The sequence below is a fragment of the Loxodonta africana genome, chromosome 18, assembly GCF_030014295.1.
Source record: "Loxodonta africana isolate mLoxAfr1 chromosome 18, mLoxAfr1.hap2, whole genome shotgun sequence".
In the NCBI taxonomy this organism is placed as follows: domain Eukaryota; kingdom Metazoa; phylum Chordata; class Mammalia; order Proboscidea; family Elephantidae; genus Loxodonta; species Loxodonta africana.
Window position 1 is genome coordinate 23906777 of NC_087359.1, and position 20803 is coordinate 23927579.

Sequence of the window (20803 nt, forward strand, 5' to 3'; positions counted from 1 at the left end):
GGAAAAGCTAAAAATGTACACCTAAAGTCACACTTTACAATTTACTGGTTTTGTGTTTTATAGACATTGGAATTTGGAGACAGGTACAAAGTGATGGGGCAAAAGACATGGGAAGCCTTGTTGGCCTGGAACAAGCTTTGTCTTCTCTCAGTGAATCAAGGAAAGAAATCAATGGCATGTCTCTCTGGAGGCAGCAGGTCTGTGCAATAGCAAAAGTTCGCTTCCTAAAGTTAAAGAATGAAAGAAAAAGCCTGTTGACCATGTGAGTATCAGAGTGTTTTTGATTTGTCTGGTCAGTGCACTAAAAATAATTCAACAGCGCAAAACATTAAAAGAGAAAACTTGTGTAATTTCAGCAACTGTGTGTGGTATTTTAAACACAGAAACCAATTTTTAATTGCTCAGGTGGGTATATTTAAAATAGATTAAAAATTAGGACTCTTTTTTAACTTTCACAAGAGTCTGTTCTTATCAGAAGGTTGAAGTCCTTCTTCAAAGCACATGGAAGTTATCACTTAAAATTGCTCAGGTGGGTATAGTTAAAAGATATAAAAATTAAGACTCATAAAAATTTCACAAGAGCCTGTGCTTATCAGAAGCTTGAGGTAGTTCTTCAAAGTACATGGAAGCTATCACTTAGATTTCATCCTAAAGCTTTACCCCTTTCCCTTCAAATAGCTCTGTATTAGGCTTTGCAAAGATTTCACACCACAATCTGGGGTCCATTGAGTGGTTCATACATTCCTATACACCTTAACCTCTTCACTGAGCACTGCCCCCTTGCTTAAGCCTATCTCTCCACTGCAGACATTCATTCATTCAAAAATATCTGTGAGACCCTCTGTACAGTACTCTGTGTTAAATGTTTTTAAAATATACCAAAATAAATCAGACATGAGATTACACCATTGAGTGTGGGTGATTAGAAGCACACTAAATAACTATAATACAAAATAGACAACCCTATAAACTATACCATTCAATGAAAGAGGAATTATGTCCAAGTATGAGCATCAAAATTTTTTCTTTTTTTTTTTATGAGCATCAGAGAAAGAATTTTACATGAGGGAGAATTGAATTTGGTGTAGCAGAATGGAACATACTTAGCTAAGCAGAGAAAAAAAAAAACAAAAAAAAAACTCGTTGCCATCAAGTCAGTTCTGACTCATAGCAGAGTACGAAGGATGGAAATTCAGGCAGAGAGAGAAGTCCTGAGCTTGGGGATACGTGAGGACTATGAAATCCTGTTACTAATCTAAGTTAATTGCAACACAGAGTATACGAAAAAGTAAAAGTAATTTGAGAATATATTACATAGAGCTAAAGAGTTTGAACTTCATGAACAATGAGTAAGTTGTTTGTTTTTTTAATTATGAAAAGGATATTCATATAATTAGCACACAATACAAAGAAGCTTAACTGGGTAACAGTTTAAAATGGTTTGGAAATAGTAGACATTGGAGGCAGTGAAAACATTCATTTAAGATGATATTGAAAGAGGTTGGGAAAGAAATAATAAAGGCCCAAATTTGGAAAGTGGAAAATAGAAGATTGGGAGGCAAGCAATAATGGTAATATGATAGAAAGGTTCAACCTTTTATAAAATGGACTTAGAGAGAAATGAATTAAAGTTAACTGAGCTTTGGAACCCAAATGTTGTAATTTAGAGGAATTAGGAGGAACAGATTCAGAGTATATAGTAAGTTTGGGTGTTGGTGATATGCCAGGTTCCAGTGGTCCAGCAAAATTAAGAAGCACAGGACCAAAGCAGAGCAATGAAGGAGGCATTGGCAAGAAAGATTTAAGAGTTGTCATCAGCAAAGCCTCAATGAAATGTCCAAAGAAGATTATTTGGAGAGAAAGACCAACTACAGATATGTAGGAACCATCTCATTTTAGAAAGAACAAGGGGGAAAAGGCATGATTCATATGTTTGGTTAGTGTTTATAATTTATTTCGAACATAATATTTGTTATCTGCTTATGACGAAAAAACCTACAAAAATTGGTATAGATGAATTTTTTCTTTTACATTTTCCTCCATGCAGGTTGTTGCTTTTTGGAATTAGCTTTTTCCCTCAGCTTTTGGAACATCTATTCTATGAACTATATCAAAAAAGTTATTCTTGGGGGCTATCTCCTGATATGTACTTCCTCTCACCAGGACAACCACCACAAGACCATCTGACTGATTTATTGGTCATCAATAAAACAGGTGAACATGACGCAAAAATGCAAAGTGCAAAAATGTTGTTCTGGTCGAGAGATTTTCTAGAAAACAAAAACCATGAAGACAAAATAACTTCTGTGTGTTTTAGAAGGCACTTAATGAGACCAAAACAGGAAATTAATTAAAAAACAAAAAAATACAAGATGGAAGAGTTCTTTTAGAAACACACTTTTTCAACTTTATCTAAGCTGTAAAATTCATTGCAAAAAGCAACCAGGGGGGCTTTAGGACGGTGACTCACTGACTGCTCTTTGAAGCTTTTGGTATCCATTTTGTAAGTCTATGCATTCCTGGGCTCTGGAAAAATCTACCAAGTTTATTAGGAGATAGAAAATGAATATCTACAATGAATACAATGTTAACTGGAATTAATATTTTTATGCTAACATAAATTGTAAGTAAATGCCTAGGTTCTAGGTAAAGCGACTTTGTCCTATCCATGATATCAGAAGCAATTTTAACACCGCAGCTCCAGATCTGCTATGCTAAGAAAATTCTCAGTAAGTGACTGTGGAATGCTTTCAGTGACATCGGTTAGGTTTTTTCTTTTTTAAGATTACTTACCATTTTATTTTATTTTTGCTTTTTCTTTACCTTCATGGTAGGGTCAAGCATTAATAACTTTATTCATTCACTGAGGCGGCAGAACATAGCTTTGGAAGTGGATGCTTTTGGAACTAGAAATGGCACAGATGACCCATCATATAATGGTGCTATCATTGTGTCTGGTGATGAAAGGGTATGTTGGACTCTGATTTTTGCACATCATCAAAGATAGAGTTCAAAAGGAAAATTTGAATACTATCTATCAACAGACATAAAAGGCCAATTTGATTCAAACAAATGGGTTATTTTTCCTTTTTTTTATAGGAGAAGCTGGGTCTCAATTATTTGCCCAAGGTCTCCATTATAATCACAGAAAATGAAATGCTGTTTAATTTTATTTGAATTATATACAATGGTACAGTTAATAATTAAAATCTTATTATCACCTGGATTCCATTTTAACAATTAATTTAAATCCAAGCAACTGGATTTCAATTCAAATGACATCTTAGTGTAACTTCCAAACATATATCTGATAATGCCTATTGTGAATACCATTCCAGTTGCCAAGAATTAATACTGGACACTTAATTTTTTTTGAGTAGATTTGTACGTGTGTGTGATTTTTGAAAGGCAAAAGCTCAAGGCCTAGCTGCTAAACTTTACACGAGTAAGTCAAATCTTCCAGTAAATATGTTTACCTAACTGATGATTGAAAAAAAAAGACTTAGTTTCTTGCAACTCAAAGTAGGCTCATGGACCATCATCATTGGATCATCTGGGAACTTGTTAGAAATGCAGAACTTCAGGTCCCACTTCAGACCTACTGAGTTAGAATCTGCATTTATTAAGATCTGCAGGTGATTAATATACTCATTCAATGTGGGATGGGCTGCCTTATTTGGCAACACTTAAAAATTGATATATTTCACACACAATTTTAATTTCTGGATTCTCTTGAACTATAACTCCATAGACCAAGTCTGAGAAACAGCCATCCAATTTAGACCTGACCTTTACTCCATACTGCTTCACTCATTTATGTTACCTGCCTAGCCCTTCTAGGAGTTTGAATTGACCATCCCTAGAGTAAGCAAACGGGAAAAGATAGGAAGATAGTGTTAAATGTATAAATCACAAATGACCATTTGTAGCTTGTCAGAGTTAGTTTTCAGGGATAATTTCCACAGTAAAGTAAGAAATTACCTTCAATCAAAACACTCCTTGATATGTTCTAATCAAGTTAGTTTCTAGTAGGCTCAGAAAAATAGTTTTAAAAAATGGCACTCAACTTCAATGAACATTGCTTTAAGTAAGCAGATCAGATACAATACTGTTGATTTATTTATGATTACAAAAATGCTTTCTCAAAACTTACCCATTTTGGACAATATAGACAAGGAATTTATTTTAACTCTTTTTCTTTGTGGAAGAAATGATCAAAGTTTTAAAAAATGTATAAGTACATATTATATGTCATTTTTAAAGAGATTTAACTTGCAATGTTGCTCTTGCTAGCTCAGGGTTTGTGAGACCCTGTGCTGTCATTACAACAGCTGCCTCCCTCCTTCTTCCCAAGCATCTACACATTCTTATAAAACAAATATATCACATTTTGAAACAAAATACACTCCTATGTTAAAATGAGGTTGCATTGTGGAGTTCTTACAGTGTTGCTGCTGAAAATCATTTGAGGTATTTTGTTTTGTGAGAGTTTAGGCATAAATACCTACATGGCTGATGTTGTGGTAAGTAGAAGCTAAAATACTGGATTGCTGGAAGTATACTGAGAATTAGTCAAATAATAGAGGAATCACATTCTTTGCTTTCACCTTATTGTATTATCACTAATCTGAAAGATTTTTAATCATAGGAATGAATGAATATTCACTCATTAAATTTTGTATTTGCTTTCCGAGGACTTAGAATTCATTTTTATTCTATTTTAGGATCACAGATTTACAATAACATGCAATACCAAAAGATTGAATTGTTTTCCTGTCCTCATGGATATCCTTAGTAATGGGTTACTTGGAATTTTTAACTCTTCCAAACGTATTCAGACTGACAGAAGCACGTATTTTGAAGTAAGTGTACTATTATCTCACGTCTGCTGAGCCATCAGAAATTTGCAAGAAAATCCTTGAAATGCTGAATCATATCATATTAATTTTTAGGAACTTATTTTAAAATACATTTGATGCTACATATACCACACACATTACATATACACGCATGCACGCAAATTTAACATTTCATTGACTCTGTTATTATCTAGTGTCTCTCTGTGGGTCCCTCCAGGCATAGCCCCACAAACTCTGACCGTGGGTGGGTATAATCTAACATGGACTTTATATGTTGTTTATAAACCAAGATATGAGTAAGGGACTGTTGAGATGAATTGCAAATTCTAAGTTTGGAAAACTGTGGATTTTCCTTCCTTAGAGATCTTCCAAAGCAGAAAAATCAACAAAGGTGACTAAAACAAAGTATGAAATTGGTGAGGCCAGTCAGATTGTCAGACTGCGGGGCTTGTGTGTTACTGTGGTGCTGGAAGCTATGCCACCGATATTTTAAATATCAGCAGGGTCACCCATAGTGGACAGGTTTCAGTGGAGCTTCCAGACCAAGACAGATTAGGAAGAAGGACCTGGTGATCTGCTTCTAAAAAAAAAAAAAAAAATTGGCCAGTGAAAACCTTATGAATAGCAGTGGAACATTGTCTGATATATCAGAAGATGAGCCCCTCAGGTTGGAAGGCACTCACACTAAGGCCAAAGATGAAGAAATTGAAATTTTTTACCAGCTTCTGCAGTCTGAAATTGATCAAACGTGCAATCAAGACACATTAATAATTACTGGTGATTGGAATGCAAAAGCTGGAAACAAGGAAGCATCAGTAGTTGGAAAATATGGCTGTGGTGATAGAAACAGCGCCAGAGATCACATGATAGAATATTGCAAGACCAACGACTGTATTGCAAATTCGTTTTTTCAACAACATAAACTTCAACTACACATGTGGACCTCATTGGATAGAATGCAGGAGTCAAATCGATGATGAAGAAGCTCAATATCATCAGTCAAAACAAGGCCATGGGCTGACAGGGGAACAGAACATTAATTGCTCTTATGCAAGTTCGAACTGAAGCTGAAGAAATTAAAAGAAGTCCACGAGAGCCGAAGTACGAACTTGAATATATCTCACCTGAATTCGGAAACCATCTTAAGGATAGATTTTATGTAATGAACACTAGTGACAGAAGACCAGATGAATTGTGTGATGACATCAAGTACATTATACATAAAGAAAACAAAAGATCTTTAACAGGGCAATCAAGAAAGAAAAGGCCAAACTGGATGTCAGAAGAGAATCTGAAACTTGCTCTTGAAGGTAGAGTAAAGCGAATGAAAGAAATGACGTAGTAAAAGAACTGAACAGAAGATTTCAAAGGGCAGCTCAAGAAGACAAAGCATAGTATTATCATGAAATGTGCAAAGACCTGGACTTAGAAAACCAAAAGGGAGGAACACGCTGGGCATTTCTCAAGCTGAAAGAACTAAAGAAAAAATTCAAGCCTCCAGTTGCAATATTAAAGGATTCTATGAGCAAAATGTTGAACAACACAGGAAGCCTCAAAAAAAGAAGAAAAAGAATACACAGTCAGGGTACCAAAAAGAACTGGTCAATGTTCAATTATTTCAGGAGGTAGTGTATGATCAAGAACCGATGGTACTGAAGAAAAAATCCAAGCTGCAGTGAAGGCATTGGGGAAAAACAAAGCCACAGGAATTGATGGAACACCAACTGAGATCTTTCAACAAACAGATAGATGCAGCACTGGAGGTGCCCACTTGTCTATGCCATGAAATTTGGGAGACAGCTACCTGGTCAACCAAATGGAAGAGATTCATATATGTGCTTATTCCGAAGAAGGGTGATGCAATGGAATGCAAAACATTATTAAACAATATCATTAATATCACATGCAAGCAAAATTTTACTGATTATAATTCAAAAACCGTTGCAGCTGTACGTAGACAGGGAACTGCGAGAAATCTGAGCCGCGTTCAGAAGAGGATGTGGAACAAGGGATATCATTGCTTAAGTGAGATGAATCTTGGCTGAAAGCAGAGAATACCAGGAAGATGTTTACCTTATTGATTATGCAAAGGCATTCAACTGTGTGAATCATAACAAATTACAGATAACATTGCAAAGAATGTGTATTCCAGAAAACTTAATTGTGCTCATGCCAAACCAGTACTAGACCAAGAGACAGTTCTTCAAACAGAATAAGTGGAAACTGTGTAAATTAAAATCAGGAAAGGTGTGCATCAGGGTTATATCCTTTCACCATACCTATTCTATCTGTATACTGAGCAAATAATCCAAGAAGCTGGATTATATGAAGAAGAATGCAGCACCAGGATTGGTGGAAGACTCATTAACAACCTGTGATGTGCAGATGACACAACCTTGCTTGCTAAAAAAGCAAACAGGGCTTGAAATATTTATGAAGATCATAAGACTACAGTCTTCAGTATGGATTACATCTCAACATAAAAAAAACAAAAATCCTCACAACTGGACCAATAAGTAACATTATGATAAACAGAGAAAATATTGAAGTTGTCAAGCATTTCATTTTACTTGAATCACAATCAACATCCATGGAAGCAGCAGTCAAGAAATCTAACGATGTATTGCATTGGGCAAATCTGCTGCAAGTGACCTCTTTAAAGTGTTAAAGAGCAAAGATGTCACCCTGAGAACTAAGGTGTGCCTAAACCAAGCCATGGTATTTTCAGTTGCCTCATATGCATGCAAAAGCTGGACAACAAAAAAGGAAGAGCAAAGAAGAATTGATGCCTTTGGATTATGATACTGGTGATGAATGTTGAATATACTATAGACTGCCAGAAGAAGGAAAAAATTTATCTTGGAAGAAGTACAGCTAGAATGCTTCTTAGAAATGAGGATAAGAGAGGCTTCATCTCACATATTTGGACATGTTGTCAAGAGGGACCAGTCCCTGGAAAAGGACATCATACTTGGTAAAGTAGAGGGTAGAGAAAAAGAGGAAGACCTTCAGTGAGGTGGATTGACACAGTGGCTGTAAAAGTGGGCTCAAACATAACAATGATTCTGCAAATGGCACAGGAGAGGGCAGTGTTTTGTTCCTTTGTACATAGGGTGGCTTTGAGTCAGAACCAATTGGAAGGCACCCAGAAACAACAGCATGAGTTTGGTGAGATGGTCTTTGATGCTTTTTCTTCCCCTACCAGAGCCTTACCTCCACATATACATTCTTATCCAAGCAGGAGGGGCCCAGAATGATGCTAAGTTTTAGGAGGTGGTATGAGTAGATAAGAGCTTGGCTGCTAACCAAAATGTCGGCAGCTGGAATCCAACAGCTGCTCCTTGGAAAATCTATGGGGCAGTTTTACTCTGTCCTATAGGGTTGCTATGAGATGGAATCAACTCAATGGCAGCGGGTTTGTTTGTTTTTTCCAAGAGGAGAGAGAAGTAAGGAGACCCCAAAACTCATGATTTGTGTTCTCAGATGACTTACTGCAGTGACACAACTGATCTTAGATCAAATTAAGGCTTCTGAGAAAATCCAAGACTCTCTCCAGCCTACATAGGTTTTTGAAATTTTTTTAATTCCATGTCTTTATGTACGGTGTATGCTGTCCATTTTTCTCCAAGCCCCATCACTCTTATTTTCTCACATCCATCCACTGGACTCATTAATTTGTATCTCTCAGGTCCCTGAAGGCATTGGAATTCACTACTCCTTCATTAGATGCAAAACCAGGGCAAGAGTGGGGGGATCTTCATAAATGTTGAACTGAACTGATTGGGCACCAGTTTCTGAGAATAACAAAATAGTTCCACCATTGACAGTTCACAACCTCCGCTTGCTATTAAAACAACAGCCTAAATGTTATAACCATGAAGTCGGATGATCAGAAGTTTCATGCTGACCTCCCTAGTTATTAACTGTGGGCCCTTAGCCGATCATGTAACTTGTCTCTACCTGCTTCTTCGTAAGTGAATCAGGATACATGTCCAGAATCCAAGTTGCCTCAACACGGGATTGAGAATGTGGGTAAGGAGTTACAAATAAGACCTCAAGAAGTGCTTTGGGTGGTCAGACCAACTCATTTATCTGAGTGGGTAAGTTAAGAATGTAGAGATGAACCATTTGACTAATTGTCATCAGCTTACAATGTTCTTCATGATTTCAGGTGCACGTGAATTATGAGTTTGGATTCCTAAGTAATGCCTTCTTCTGGATACCTGTGGCAACCTGTTTCACACCTTACATTGCAATGAGCAGCATCAGCGACTACAGAGTAAGGAGAGTAACAAAGCCCTTGTGTGTTTTTAATACTTAGAGGACCCCCACCCCATGATAATAAACACACATTCAGGCGGTACATCTCATTATGTGCTTGATACAATGAATAATCTAGCATCTTAACCGTGAGTTACCAAATATGAAGAAAATGCTATTTTTTCTTAAATAAATATGAGACCCCAGAAAGGACAGCTTAGCCAATACCACTGATTAACAGGGAGCTGCAACTCTTACCTGGTAAATCACTTCGAGCTTTCTTTACAGATACTTGCACTGACACAATTACATACCTTCTCTCAAAGATAGTTCCAACTTTCCAGAAGTTGCAAAAGGTATTTGGTTAAACAGCCCTGACCTACTCACCACAGCACTTTGATGTCTTGTGGAAAAAGACGGTCCCTTTAAAGCTTCATGGGATGATTTTATGTAAAATTCAAGAAGCCCTTCCTGGTGTCCCAGCATCCTTAGCATCACCACCTGATGATGGCTTTGTGCTGATGAGCCTTGCGAAAATTCAAAAAATGTCTTGGATTGAATTTATTTTCATTCATTCTTCTTTTCAACTATGCTTCTCTTTAGCAACTACTCCCATGGCCAACACAAAATACTCTTCTTCCTTGACTTTTATGAGACCACGTATTCACTGTTTTCTTTCCACTGCTCTTCTCACTCTTTTTAGGGCTTCTTTTGGAATCAACCTGCCTGGGTTCAAATCCTGACTCTTCCACTTTCAAGCTCTACGACCTTCCGAGTGTTGCTTAATCATTCTGTGCCTCAGTGGTTAGATAACCATTCTTATATTCAACATAATAGAATGTTGATTACAGATGCACCATTTATGTTCAGTATAAACCTTAAGAATCATGCAGGAAATTGTAAAACAACTTCTGTTGAGCCTTTGTGCAGTTTGCAAGTTTTCATGGTGTCAAAGGAAAGAGCAGCTTTGGGAAGCAAAGGATAGGGATCTTGTTATTGAGTCAGTGCCCCATCATTCCATGATGGGACATGAGCTAGTGATGTTGTGCATTTTCCTTTTAGAAGACGAAGTCGTCATGTGGTTTGCTGCAGTATTAAAGCCTTGATTGGCAAGAGATCTGCATGCCTCTGAAGCAGGAGTGTAGTAAATGGTAGTGCTATTTGCTGAATCCACACAAAATTTATTAAAGGGGTATTGCAAAATGAATATTTTTGCAACTATATGTTTGCAATTTTTCAAGCCTCAATTTTCCAGGGTCTTTTAATATGTCTCCTATTTCTTTATCAGAAAAAAATTCACTCCCAGCTACGGATTTCAGGCCTCTACCCTTCTGCTTACTGGTTTGGGCAGGCGCTGGTGGATATTCCTTTGTATTTCTTGATCCTCCTTCTGATGCAAATATTGGACTACGTTTTCAGCCCAGATGAGATTATATTTATAATTCAAAACCTGTTAATTCAGGTAAGTGGCCAAAATTACAGGATGAATTTATTAGGCTATTTTTCATTAATGCGGTAACATTGTTGAATCTTAGACCAAAGAATTTCGAATTATCTGTGCAATGTAGTAATTTTGGAGAATTGAGGTTTCAGTATGAAATATTTTCTAGGTAGCGTTTATATGATCCAAACTTCATATTCCTTTTTTCAGATCCTGTGTAGTATTGGATATGTTTCCTCTCTTATTTTTTTGACATATGTGATTTCATTCATTTTTCGCGATGGGAGAAAAAACAGGGGCATTTGGTCATTTTGCTTCATAATTGTAAGTATGCATATTCTTTTATTTTAAAACCATTTTTACACAAATCTAAGAATATATATTTTAGTCTTTGTACTAAGCATAATGATAAATTAATACTACTTTCTAGAAAATTTGATTTAAGATAATTATGTTGTTGTTAGTTCCATCAAGTCTGCTCTGAGTCACGGTGTGACCTTATGTATGAAACAGAATGAAGTGTTTCCTAGTCCTGTGCCATCTTCATGATCATTGGTATGTTTAAGTACATTCTGTGGCTATTGTAGATGTAAATTATATGTATGGGTGTAAACCATGTATAAACCCTCCAACACGTCTTCAGCTTTGACTGAACTAGAGATTTCTGCCTCCAAAAATTAACTTAAAATTACATATGAATATTTAAAAGGTAGCTCAATGATGACATAGCTGAGACATAACACTCTGTAATCCTATTTCTCCTCTTCTTTAACTATTTTACATAACTGCAACACAACCTACCCAGCTACTTGTTCATGCCAAAATTCTAGGATCATCTTTAATTCCTCTCTTTTCATCCCTTCCCACATTCAATCCCTTTGCAAATCCTTTGGACTCCAAATATCTCCTGAGTCTGTTTGCTGCTTCCCAACTTCTCTGCCACCACCTTTATTGTTTACTTTTTTTTGTCATCTGTCACCTAGAGTATTGCAGCAGATCTGTTAACTGGTTTCCCTGCTTTTACTCTTGCCTCCCATAGCCTATTCTGTACATAATAACCAAAGCGATATGTTAGGAATACATTTTTAATGAAAAGTATAACCTACGTAGAGCATAGTGCATGTATTTGAAGTGCACAGCTCTATAAAAATTTGAAAATGAACATTTGGATGATACCACCACACACATCAAGAAATAGAACATCACCAGAACCTCAGAAGCCCCCTTATGCCCCATTCCCAACCTTGCCCCTGCCCACAAGAAACCACTTTCCTGAGCTGTAATATCATAGGTGAGTCTAGCCAATTCCTGAATAGAATATAAGTAGAATCCATAGAGCCCATTATCTTGGATCTGTTCATGCTCAACATTGTGTCTTTTAGAGTCACTCATGCTGTTGTATCTGATCTACATAATAGGTCATTCCTTTCCGTTGCTGTACCCTTCTATTGATGAACATACTGTGATTTGTTTACCCATTCTATTGTTGACAGACATTTTGGGGCTTCCTGTTTTGAATTGTTATGAACAATGTTGTCATGGACTTCCTTGTATGTCCTTTAGTGCACAAATGAGTGCATTTTAGGGTGTAAACCTAGGAGTAAAATGATTGGATAATAAATTATTCCTATATTTAGCTTTAGTAGATCTTGCCAACAGTGTCCCAAAGTGGTTGCTCCCCCAGCAGGGTGAGAATTCCAGTGGGTGACATGGAGGATGCTTCACATCTTTGCCAACATTTGGAAGAAACTAAAAGAAAATGCAACAAGTAAACGGGAATTATAAAATAAGAAAATACAATGACTTCTAGATTAAGTTAAAGAATAAAATTCCGTTCTATGTTGTTTATAAGAAACATACCTAAGTCACGGGTAATAACGTAAGAGACATTTTTTTTAAAAAGATAACATTAGATTTATGAATAATAGATAAAGTAAAATTCAAGACCAAACATATTAAACAAACAAAAAAAAAGAATACATTGAGAAAATCTACAATCCGTGAAGATGCAAGACTCGTATTCTGTTTACAAAATAATAATAATAATACACAATAGCAAAATACATAACACAGCTATCTTTTCTTAAGCAAATTTAAATCACCTCTTTCAGAACTGAAGGAGCAGGCGAAAGTAAACGAGCCAGCAAGTAGAGACTTAACACATCACACAAGTTGGATTTGATTAGCTATGTAGACAGAAGACACCTGTGTAAGGACAGCAGACTGGGGGCAGATAATAAGGATCAAAGAGGAAAGTGATGGCCATGGAAAAAAGCAAAATTCTGGCCTGATTTGGAGAAAAATCAAACTTTACTTCTACCCTCTTCAAGCAATTCTGATGAAGGAAAGTGAGTTGACGAAATACTGATAGCACAAACAAACAAAAAACCAAACCTGTATGCTGACTCATAGTGACCCTATAGGACAGAGTAGAACTGCCCCATAGAGTTTCCAAGGAGCACCTGGTGGATTCGAACTGCCAACCTTTTGGTTAGCAGCCTGAGCTCTTAATCACTGCACCACCAGGACTCCAAAATACTGATAACTGTCTCTGTAAGGAGGTATTTAGGAGATTGAATTGATAGTCTAGGAAAAAGTAAATAAGAACCCCTGAGAAAAGAATTCCTTACCTAGAGAGGATGGATGCTGAGGGCTCTGAACTGAATTTGGGTGTGGTCCAAGGTCCAACACTGTGCGCCTCTTGGCAAGAAGATGCATCAGTCCCTGGGTAAAGTGAAAATTGATCCACGACATCCCACGTGAGCCACAAAAGAAAGCAATAAAGCTACGACACCCAGCCCAGGCTGAGCACACTATGTCCATCCATGTCCCCAGGCTTCAAAGATATTAGCAGAAATCAATACCTAACCTCAAACTGTCTGTCAAAGGAGAAGACAAGCTGATGTCAGCTATGAAGAAACCTGTCTTCAAAGGAAATCATAGATACTTTATCAGGGTAAATAGAAGATCTATACAGAGCTGCACAGGTTAAATATGTCCAAAATAAAAAGATATATCTTGGCAACTCTGCAAACACTCACCATGATGTGAGAAATCCAAAACAATTAACAACAGCTAATGAACAAAAAAAAAAAAAAATTTTTTTTTAATGAACAGTGGCAGCAGCAACAATAACTAATAAAAGATATTAACACAGCATCAAAAAAAACAGATGCAGAACAAATAATACTTCCAGAGGAGCTTTGTTCTCTACAAAGTTTTTTTTTAAAGCATTAATGCAATAAAATGAAAGTTCAGTGACACAATAATAAAATGTCTTGAATGACAAAAATGAGATACGAAGAAGACCAATATAAATATAAAACTAATAGTGAATTCTGAAAATGGCTGAAAATTTAATTACAGATATAAAATAAAGGATTAAAATAATCCCTGTAAAACAAACAAACAAAAAATAGATGCAAAGGACAAAGCCAATCCAACATAAGAATAATTAATGTTATTGATAGAGTGAATCCAGTTAGTGGTGTAATGAAAACAATTTTCTGACAACAAAATTGTTGAATTATTGTCTATTCATTCGAAGAAATACTATGCAGTTATGAAAATAAATAGCTGGTATACCTAAACCCAAAAGGATGTCCATGGCCTATTGTGAAATGAAAAAAGAAAGAAAAATGCAGAGTAATATGTAATTTAAAAAAACTCGTTTATCAGACTGATTTTTAACAAGATCCCCAGCAGACTTGTATGCGCCTTAGGTATGAGAAGCACTGTCCTATCTTTTAAACATTCGTAATCCAATAGAGTTTATCTGTATATATGTACATAGAGAGAGAAAAAAAAAAAAAAAAAAGATAGCAGTACTGGTTTGGGGAGTGAGGTGGAAATTGAAAGTAAGAACCTTCTACCCTTTGGAAATGTCATTAAAATTCAGACTGATACACTTTAGTGAAACTTTGCTGTGTTTTTATTTTAGATCACAGTCTTCACAATAGTTGCTACTGACCTAAACGATTATGGATTTCTAGGGCTACTTTTGTGCACCTTATTAGTACCACCCTTCACACTGATTGGCTCTCTATTCATTTATTTTGAGGTAAGCCATTCCACTCGTGTCTCAGGGTCATGAAATGGGTGGCCATCTGACAAAGCTTTGATTTTGTAAAAATGCAGGTACAGCCCTTAGTCCTAGGCAAAATTTGAAGCCTCTGTCTTTGGAAAGCCAACTTTCATTCTACATAACAAGAGTCATGTTCTCATTCAGTTGCCTTATGAAGGTCAGAGGCAAAGCCAGGGTAGTAGAATTTTATGGTTTTCGTGATAGCTCTCACTCCGAGGAGCAAATAGCCTTAGTAGGAGGCTGGAGAGTTGACTTCCCCCTTTTTATGCTTTGGACGTGTTAGATTTAAGGTGCCTGATAGACATGCATAAGGAAATGTCAGGTAAACATCTGAATATATGAGTCTGGATTCAGTGTGTGGAGATTGGGACAGCAGCTTAAATATTTGGAGATTCATTAGTATGTAGAAGGGTTTTCAAGCCATGGAACTGAATGATGAAACCTACAGGGAAGCATCCATAGAAATGAAAAGAGTGCCAAGGACTTGGCCTTGAAGTCCAAAATTTAGAGGTTGGGAAGAGGAAGAGTTAGCAAAACATCTTGAGAAGGTGCCAGTAACACAGGATGAAAAAATGTGAAATTAGTATATTCCAGAATCTCTTCCCTGAATCTCTCCTTAAACACTAAAAGTGTCAGTATACCAGATGGCAACAAAGGTTTCAAGGAGGAGAGAGTGATTAAACCATCAGATGCTAATGAGAAGTCTATAAAGATATCAGTTGAGAAAGGACCATTGGATTTGGCTACACTGAGGTCATTGGTGAGGTTAGCAAGATAGATTTCAATGAAGGGGTGAATATGAAAGTCTAACAGGTGTGAGTTAAATAGAGGATGTGAAGCAAGAAAGTAGTGGCCATGGGTATAGACAAGTATTTGTAGGAGTTTTGCTAAAAAGGGTAGCAGAGAGATGGAAAAGTAGATTAATAGGGAGGGTGGATTTTTGTTTGTTTGCTTTAAGAAGGGAGATACTATGCTGATATGTGAGAAATTTGTAATAGGAAAGAGAGAGGGGCTACCTAAGAAGCCAGTTTCTTGAATAGCTGAAATAGAATGGCATACAGTGTACAAGTGGAGGGGTTGACTTCCATAAGATCAAGGACATTCTATTTAACAAGAGCATAACCAGGGTATGTTAATACAGAAGTAGGTATTTTAGAGGCTTTGCTGGTAGAAATCTGAGGTGATTCTCTTACGGCTGATTCTAGTTTCTTAGAAAAACAAGAAGTGAAGTCAGAGGTGTAGGTGAAGAGGGAAATAAGAAAGGAGAAAAAGATCTGTGAAATTATTTTAGGGAGTGAGTGAGTGGAACTGACAGTCAGTGCTAAAGGACCACCTGCGCTTTTTGAGTGAAGTCGACATGGTTGACTATTTTTCTTGTTCTAGTTTGCTTCTCAGATGCAGTTTAGAGCAGGTGGAAAGTTGGGTTCAACCAGAGTTGGAGTTTTGCCAGGCTAGCCTGATAAATAACAGGATAAGGGAGTGATGGCTCCGTGTAAGGAGGAATGACAATGGACCATGGAATCTAAGCTGGGGGATGAGGGAGTTAAGAATATGAGAGGATTTATGGACAGTGAAAAAGTGGTGGGGCTGGTGGGTTGGAGGTCCACCAACTCCATGTTATGGAGTAAGGCTGCTAGAGCAAGAGAGCTGAAAAACAAAAATGTGGTGGCAGGCAGGGCAGAGGGCAGGGAGCCTGAAATTGATTTTGGACATGGTATCGTGATTAGAAGTGGATGACTGAGATACTTAGGAGAACAAGATCACTTGAAATGATGTCAGGGTCCTGGCAAATTATCCAGTGTCAGAAATGCAACGTCTTTACTAGGTGGTGCGTGGTTATGATAGTTATAAATTTTCTGCATGGGCTTAAAATTACTCTGAAAAAGAAGTTTTGGTAAATATGGTTCAAGAAACAAATTAGCCCTTAACTCTATGTTGGCCATTTACTCTATATTCACTAATGTGTTGAAGGATGTTAAAAAAAAAGGAATTGTGAATCTAATGAACACCATGGGTCTCCTCCATAGAAAAATGTGCTTATGTGTACACACGCAAAACTCCAGGTGAAGAACTTTGCCTTCGATGTGAAGAGATTGACATGATCATTCTCAGCAGTGGGTGTAGCGAGGGCAAGAAGAGTGTAATACATCTAGGTCTCTTTTGGGAAAAAGAGAGGGATGGAGCACAAGTGAGAGAAAGCAGGTAAACTTAGGACACAGGGTTTGTCTTAAGGCAAACCTTGCCCATGGCTTCTACAGGTCCTGCTGGCATTGCCTCCGGAGTCTCTCAGTAGGTACCCAGTAACTCGGTCTATAGCCCAGCACAGGTTAACAGTTCATTGAGAGACCTGGGAAGCAAGGAAGACATACTGTACAGTGAGAAATTTGCTTTTACCTGATACACAAGGGGGAATTACGTAGAATGGTGACAAAGCTATTTAACAGTTATCTTAGTGGTGCAGTGGTTAAGAGCTTGGCTGCTAACCAAAAGGTTGGCCATTAGAATCTGCCAGTGGCTCCTTGGAAACCCTACTGGGCAGTTCTGCTCTGTTCTATAGGGTCTCTATGAGTCAGAATTGACTGGACAGCAATAGGTCTGTTTTTTAATTTGTTTTAAATGCGGTGAAATTTAGCAACAGTTGAAGGTTCATCTAAACATTTTTCTCCTCGTTTTGCAGATCTCTCATGACTCTATGGATTATTTAGGACCTTCGGAATCTCAAATTGCATTTCTGGCATTGCTAATAGTAAGAAGTCATTTCAGTTTGAACGTTTTGCATGAGGGGACATAATATTTCTATCTTTTGAGCTTCTGTGAATTGCATCGAATTAAAAAAGGTTTAGGCATTTTGAGCATCCGAAGCAGCACACACACACACACACACACACACACACACACACAGTGGCTTTAAACGTGGACCATATTTTATACTTTGTTATAATATATAACTGGGTCACTATAGGGTAGCTATGAGTTGGGATCGACTCAATGGCAATGGGATTTTTTGTTTTGAGTGACGCCAGTATGAATTTACTACTATGATATTTCTGACATGCTTTCTCTGAATAGTGGTGATGCTAACTTTGAGAGTTTTATAGAATATTAACTAAATTGTCTTTCAAACTTGTGAAAATGCTATCACATCTATCCTGTATATGATCAAACTCCCCAAATCAATGCCAATATTGAAATAGCTGTTTTTATGTTGATGCTAATTTTGATTTTGTTTTTCCCTAGCCTTACCTTCATTTTCTTATTTTCCTTTTTGTTCTGCGGTGTCTGGAAATGAATTTCAGGAAGAATTCAATGAGAAAAGACCCTGTGTTCAGGTTGAGAAAATTAAAGTAGAATTTTATGTTTTATTTTAATATTCATTGTTTAAAGACATTTTAGTGTGCCTAAATTAATTAAATAAAAAATGCTACACTGGATTCGTGGGATACAAAATTATTATAACTCATGGTAGTTTACTGTAATAAGCATACAATTTAGTGAGAGAAATAAATTAACACACAAGAGACACTGAAAAATTAAGGCAAACCATGATTTCACTGGCACAGTAGGGGGAAGTTACATGCAAGTGGCAGAATCTTTGAAATAATGGGTATGTCGGGGCTTTGGTGGTGAAGTGGTTAAGAGCTTGGCTGTTAACCAAAAGGTCGGCAGTTCAAATCTACCAGCCATTCCTTGGAAGCCCTATGGAATAGTTCTACTCTGTCCTATAGGGTCACTGTGAGTTGGAATTAGCTGATGATAACAGGTTTGGTTTTCATGGGTAGATAAACAGTTGGGTAAGTGTAGCCAATACAGGAAGGAAGGATAGTCTGAGCAATAGACAAAAATTGAAATGTTTCTGTATATTTGAGAAGGCAGCTGGAAAGAACTAGAAAGCTTGTGTTGGAGGATCATGGAAAATTAAATGGAAGCTAGAAATTGCTGGTCTTGAAATAAGGAAGGTTTTGCAAATTACGTAGTGGGAAACATAGACACAGGGGCGGCTTGAACGCCTTCCCCATCTCATAAAATGTGAATCAAGCTGAAGTCTAATATATGTGGTAGAATGGGAGAGTGACACGTTAACAGCTGTGTTTTAGGACATCAACCAACAGCATTAATTTGGGGTGGCATGAGGGAGAGAGGCAGGAATCAGCACTAATCCGTGGTGAGGATGATGAAGGAAAAAACTAAATTGCTACCCGTGAGACCAATAAGGAAAGCATGGTTCTGATGGGGGACACCCAGGTTCCACTCCCAGTCAATGCAACCCAAGGGCAGCCACCACTTTGTCAGTGTACGCTTGCGTGTTGCTGTGATGCTGAACAGGTTTCAGCAGAACTTTCAGACTAAGACTAGGAAGAAAGGCCTAACAATCTACTTCCAAAAATCAGCCAATGGATCACAACAGTCCGATCTTGTTGTGCAGGAGTTCACCATGAGTCAGGGATTGACTCAACAGCAGCTATAATGATATGGTGATTTTATGTCCTGGATTTTCTGGGGACACATCTATGATTTCAAATGGTCTAACCCATTGTTCTCACGAACGTCTTCAGAATTCCAAAACATCTGTGTCAAAATTATATCTCCTAGATTTCTTGGCTCATGCATCTCAGCCCCCAGTTCCTTTGCCGGATAGTATGTAATGTTTTATTACTTGAAAAAGGAAGTCACCTAAAACAAGGAGAGTTAAACTTAGACAAGAAGCAAAGGTGATTAAGAGTAGTATCAGTGAGAGAAATGAGGCTGTTTGAAAGGCAGATGGTGTGTTGTGGGAGAAAGGAGATTGTGTTGTGCTCATAGTTACGCAATCCACTCACAGAATAGTCAACAGTATACAGAAAATACATTATTTTTGCTGCTAGGTTTTCAGCCAGAAACTGATTAATTTCATACTGTTTTGATTTTAGGATTTCTCCAAGAAGTAGTGAAATTTTTCCAAACCCAGAAAAGCCAGAAGGAGAGGATGAAGATGTTCAGATGGAAAGAGTGAGAACAGCAAGTGCTGTAACTGCCCCAGACTTTGATGAGGTCGAGTTTATAAAAATGTTCTTCATCAAGTAATTCTATTCGTCAGCTTGTGGACAATTTTGAAATATTGATTTTTGAATAACATTGGTGGTTCTCATTACTTGACTTCACTGGGGATAAAGGGATACAACACCCAAAAAGCTAAGTGAGCAAAGGACACACACACATACACACATAAAACCATAAATTTATTTATAAATTTATAAATAAATCTATTTTTCAGTCACAGTTTTGATAAGTACATCTAAATAGTAAAAAACCAAAGTAAAACGTTGTGAGCTTTAGAACCTGAGTGAATTCAGAGTAGAGAAGTAGTTTAAGGCGTGTGTGCACGAATGTTCATCCGTGTGTGCTGTCTCTTTTATAATTTATTTAATTTTTGTTGTTGAGAATATACGCAGCACAATATACACCAATTCAACAGTTTCTACATGTACAATTCAGTGACAGTGATTGCACTCTTTGAGTTGTGCAACCATTCTCATCCTCCTTTTCCAAGTTGTTCCTTCCCCGTTCACCTATACTCAGTGCGCACTAAGGTTCCCCATCTAGTCTTTCTAGTTGCTGCTGTCAGTTTGATCCCATATGGATAGATGTTAAAAAAAGCACAGTCCTCAAGGTAGGCATTCTTCACTAGTTCAGCTGAACTTTTGTTTGGTTTTATGGGTGTGTGTCTTGACAGACCTATTGGTTTGGCGAACCTCTTTATTTCTACTCTCTGAAGAAAAGTGTGCTTGACTAAATCCCATGACACACTGCAAATGCTCTTTTACCTGCAGGGATGGATATAGGCTGGGAGAGTGTGCTCGAAAATGGGAGTCCCTGGGTAGTACAAACGATTAACACACTAAGCTGCTGACCAAAGTGTTGGTGGTTGCAGCCCACCAAGAGGTACCTTGGGAGAAAGACCTGGCAACCTACTTCCAAAAAATCAGCCATTGAAAATGCTGTGGAGCACAGTTCTATTCTGACACACACAAAGTCACCATGAATCGGAGTCAACTTGACAGCAACGGATTTAGGGAAGGACAGGGTGGGCTCCTGATTTTGAATAGGGAAAGGTTTGGTGAGAGGGAGTGTGGAACACTGTCAATTCAAAGTGAGAATAAAGCCCACTGCTGCTTTCTCGTC

The 20803-nt window shown here is 37.5% G+C and overlaps 1 protein-coding gene across 4 annotated transcripts in view; it reads left to right on the top strand.

The window, feature by feature from the left end:
* The window catches only part of ABCA9 (ATP binding cassette subfamily A member 9), an 81432-nt gene that overhangs the window by 45243 nt on the left and 15386 nt on the right, over positions 1-20803 (top strand). For all 4 annotated transcript variants that reach the window (XR_010318309.1, XM_003417288.3, XM_064270832.1 and 1 more), the window contains 11 exons: positions 64-262; positions 2048-2214; positions 2835-2968; positions 4725-4862; positions 9031-9138; positions 10408-10581; positions 10771-10884; positions 14501-14620; positions 17322-17390; positions 17882-17973; positions 19552-19672. Coding sequence is in view for 3 of the 4 variants with exons in the window: in XM_003417288.3 (XP_003417336.2) it covers positions 64-262; positions 2048-2214; positions 2835-2968; positions 4725-4862; positions 9031-9138; positions 10408-10581; positions 10771-10884; positions 14501-14620; positions 17322-17390; positions 17882-17973; positions 19552-19672 (1436 nt within the window). In the remaining variant the exon portion in view is untranslated. The remainder of the gene's footprint in view (positions 1-63; positions 263-2047; positions 2215-2834; positions 2969-4724; positions 4863-9030; positions 9139-10407; positions 10582-10770; positions 10885-14500; positions 14621-17321; positions 17391-17881; positions 17974-19551; positions 19673-20803) is intronic.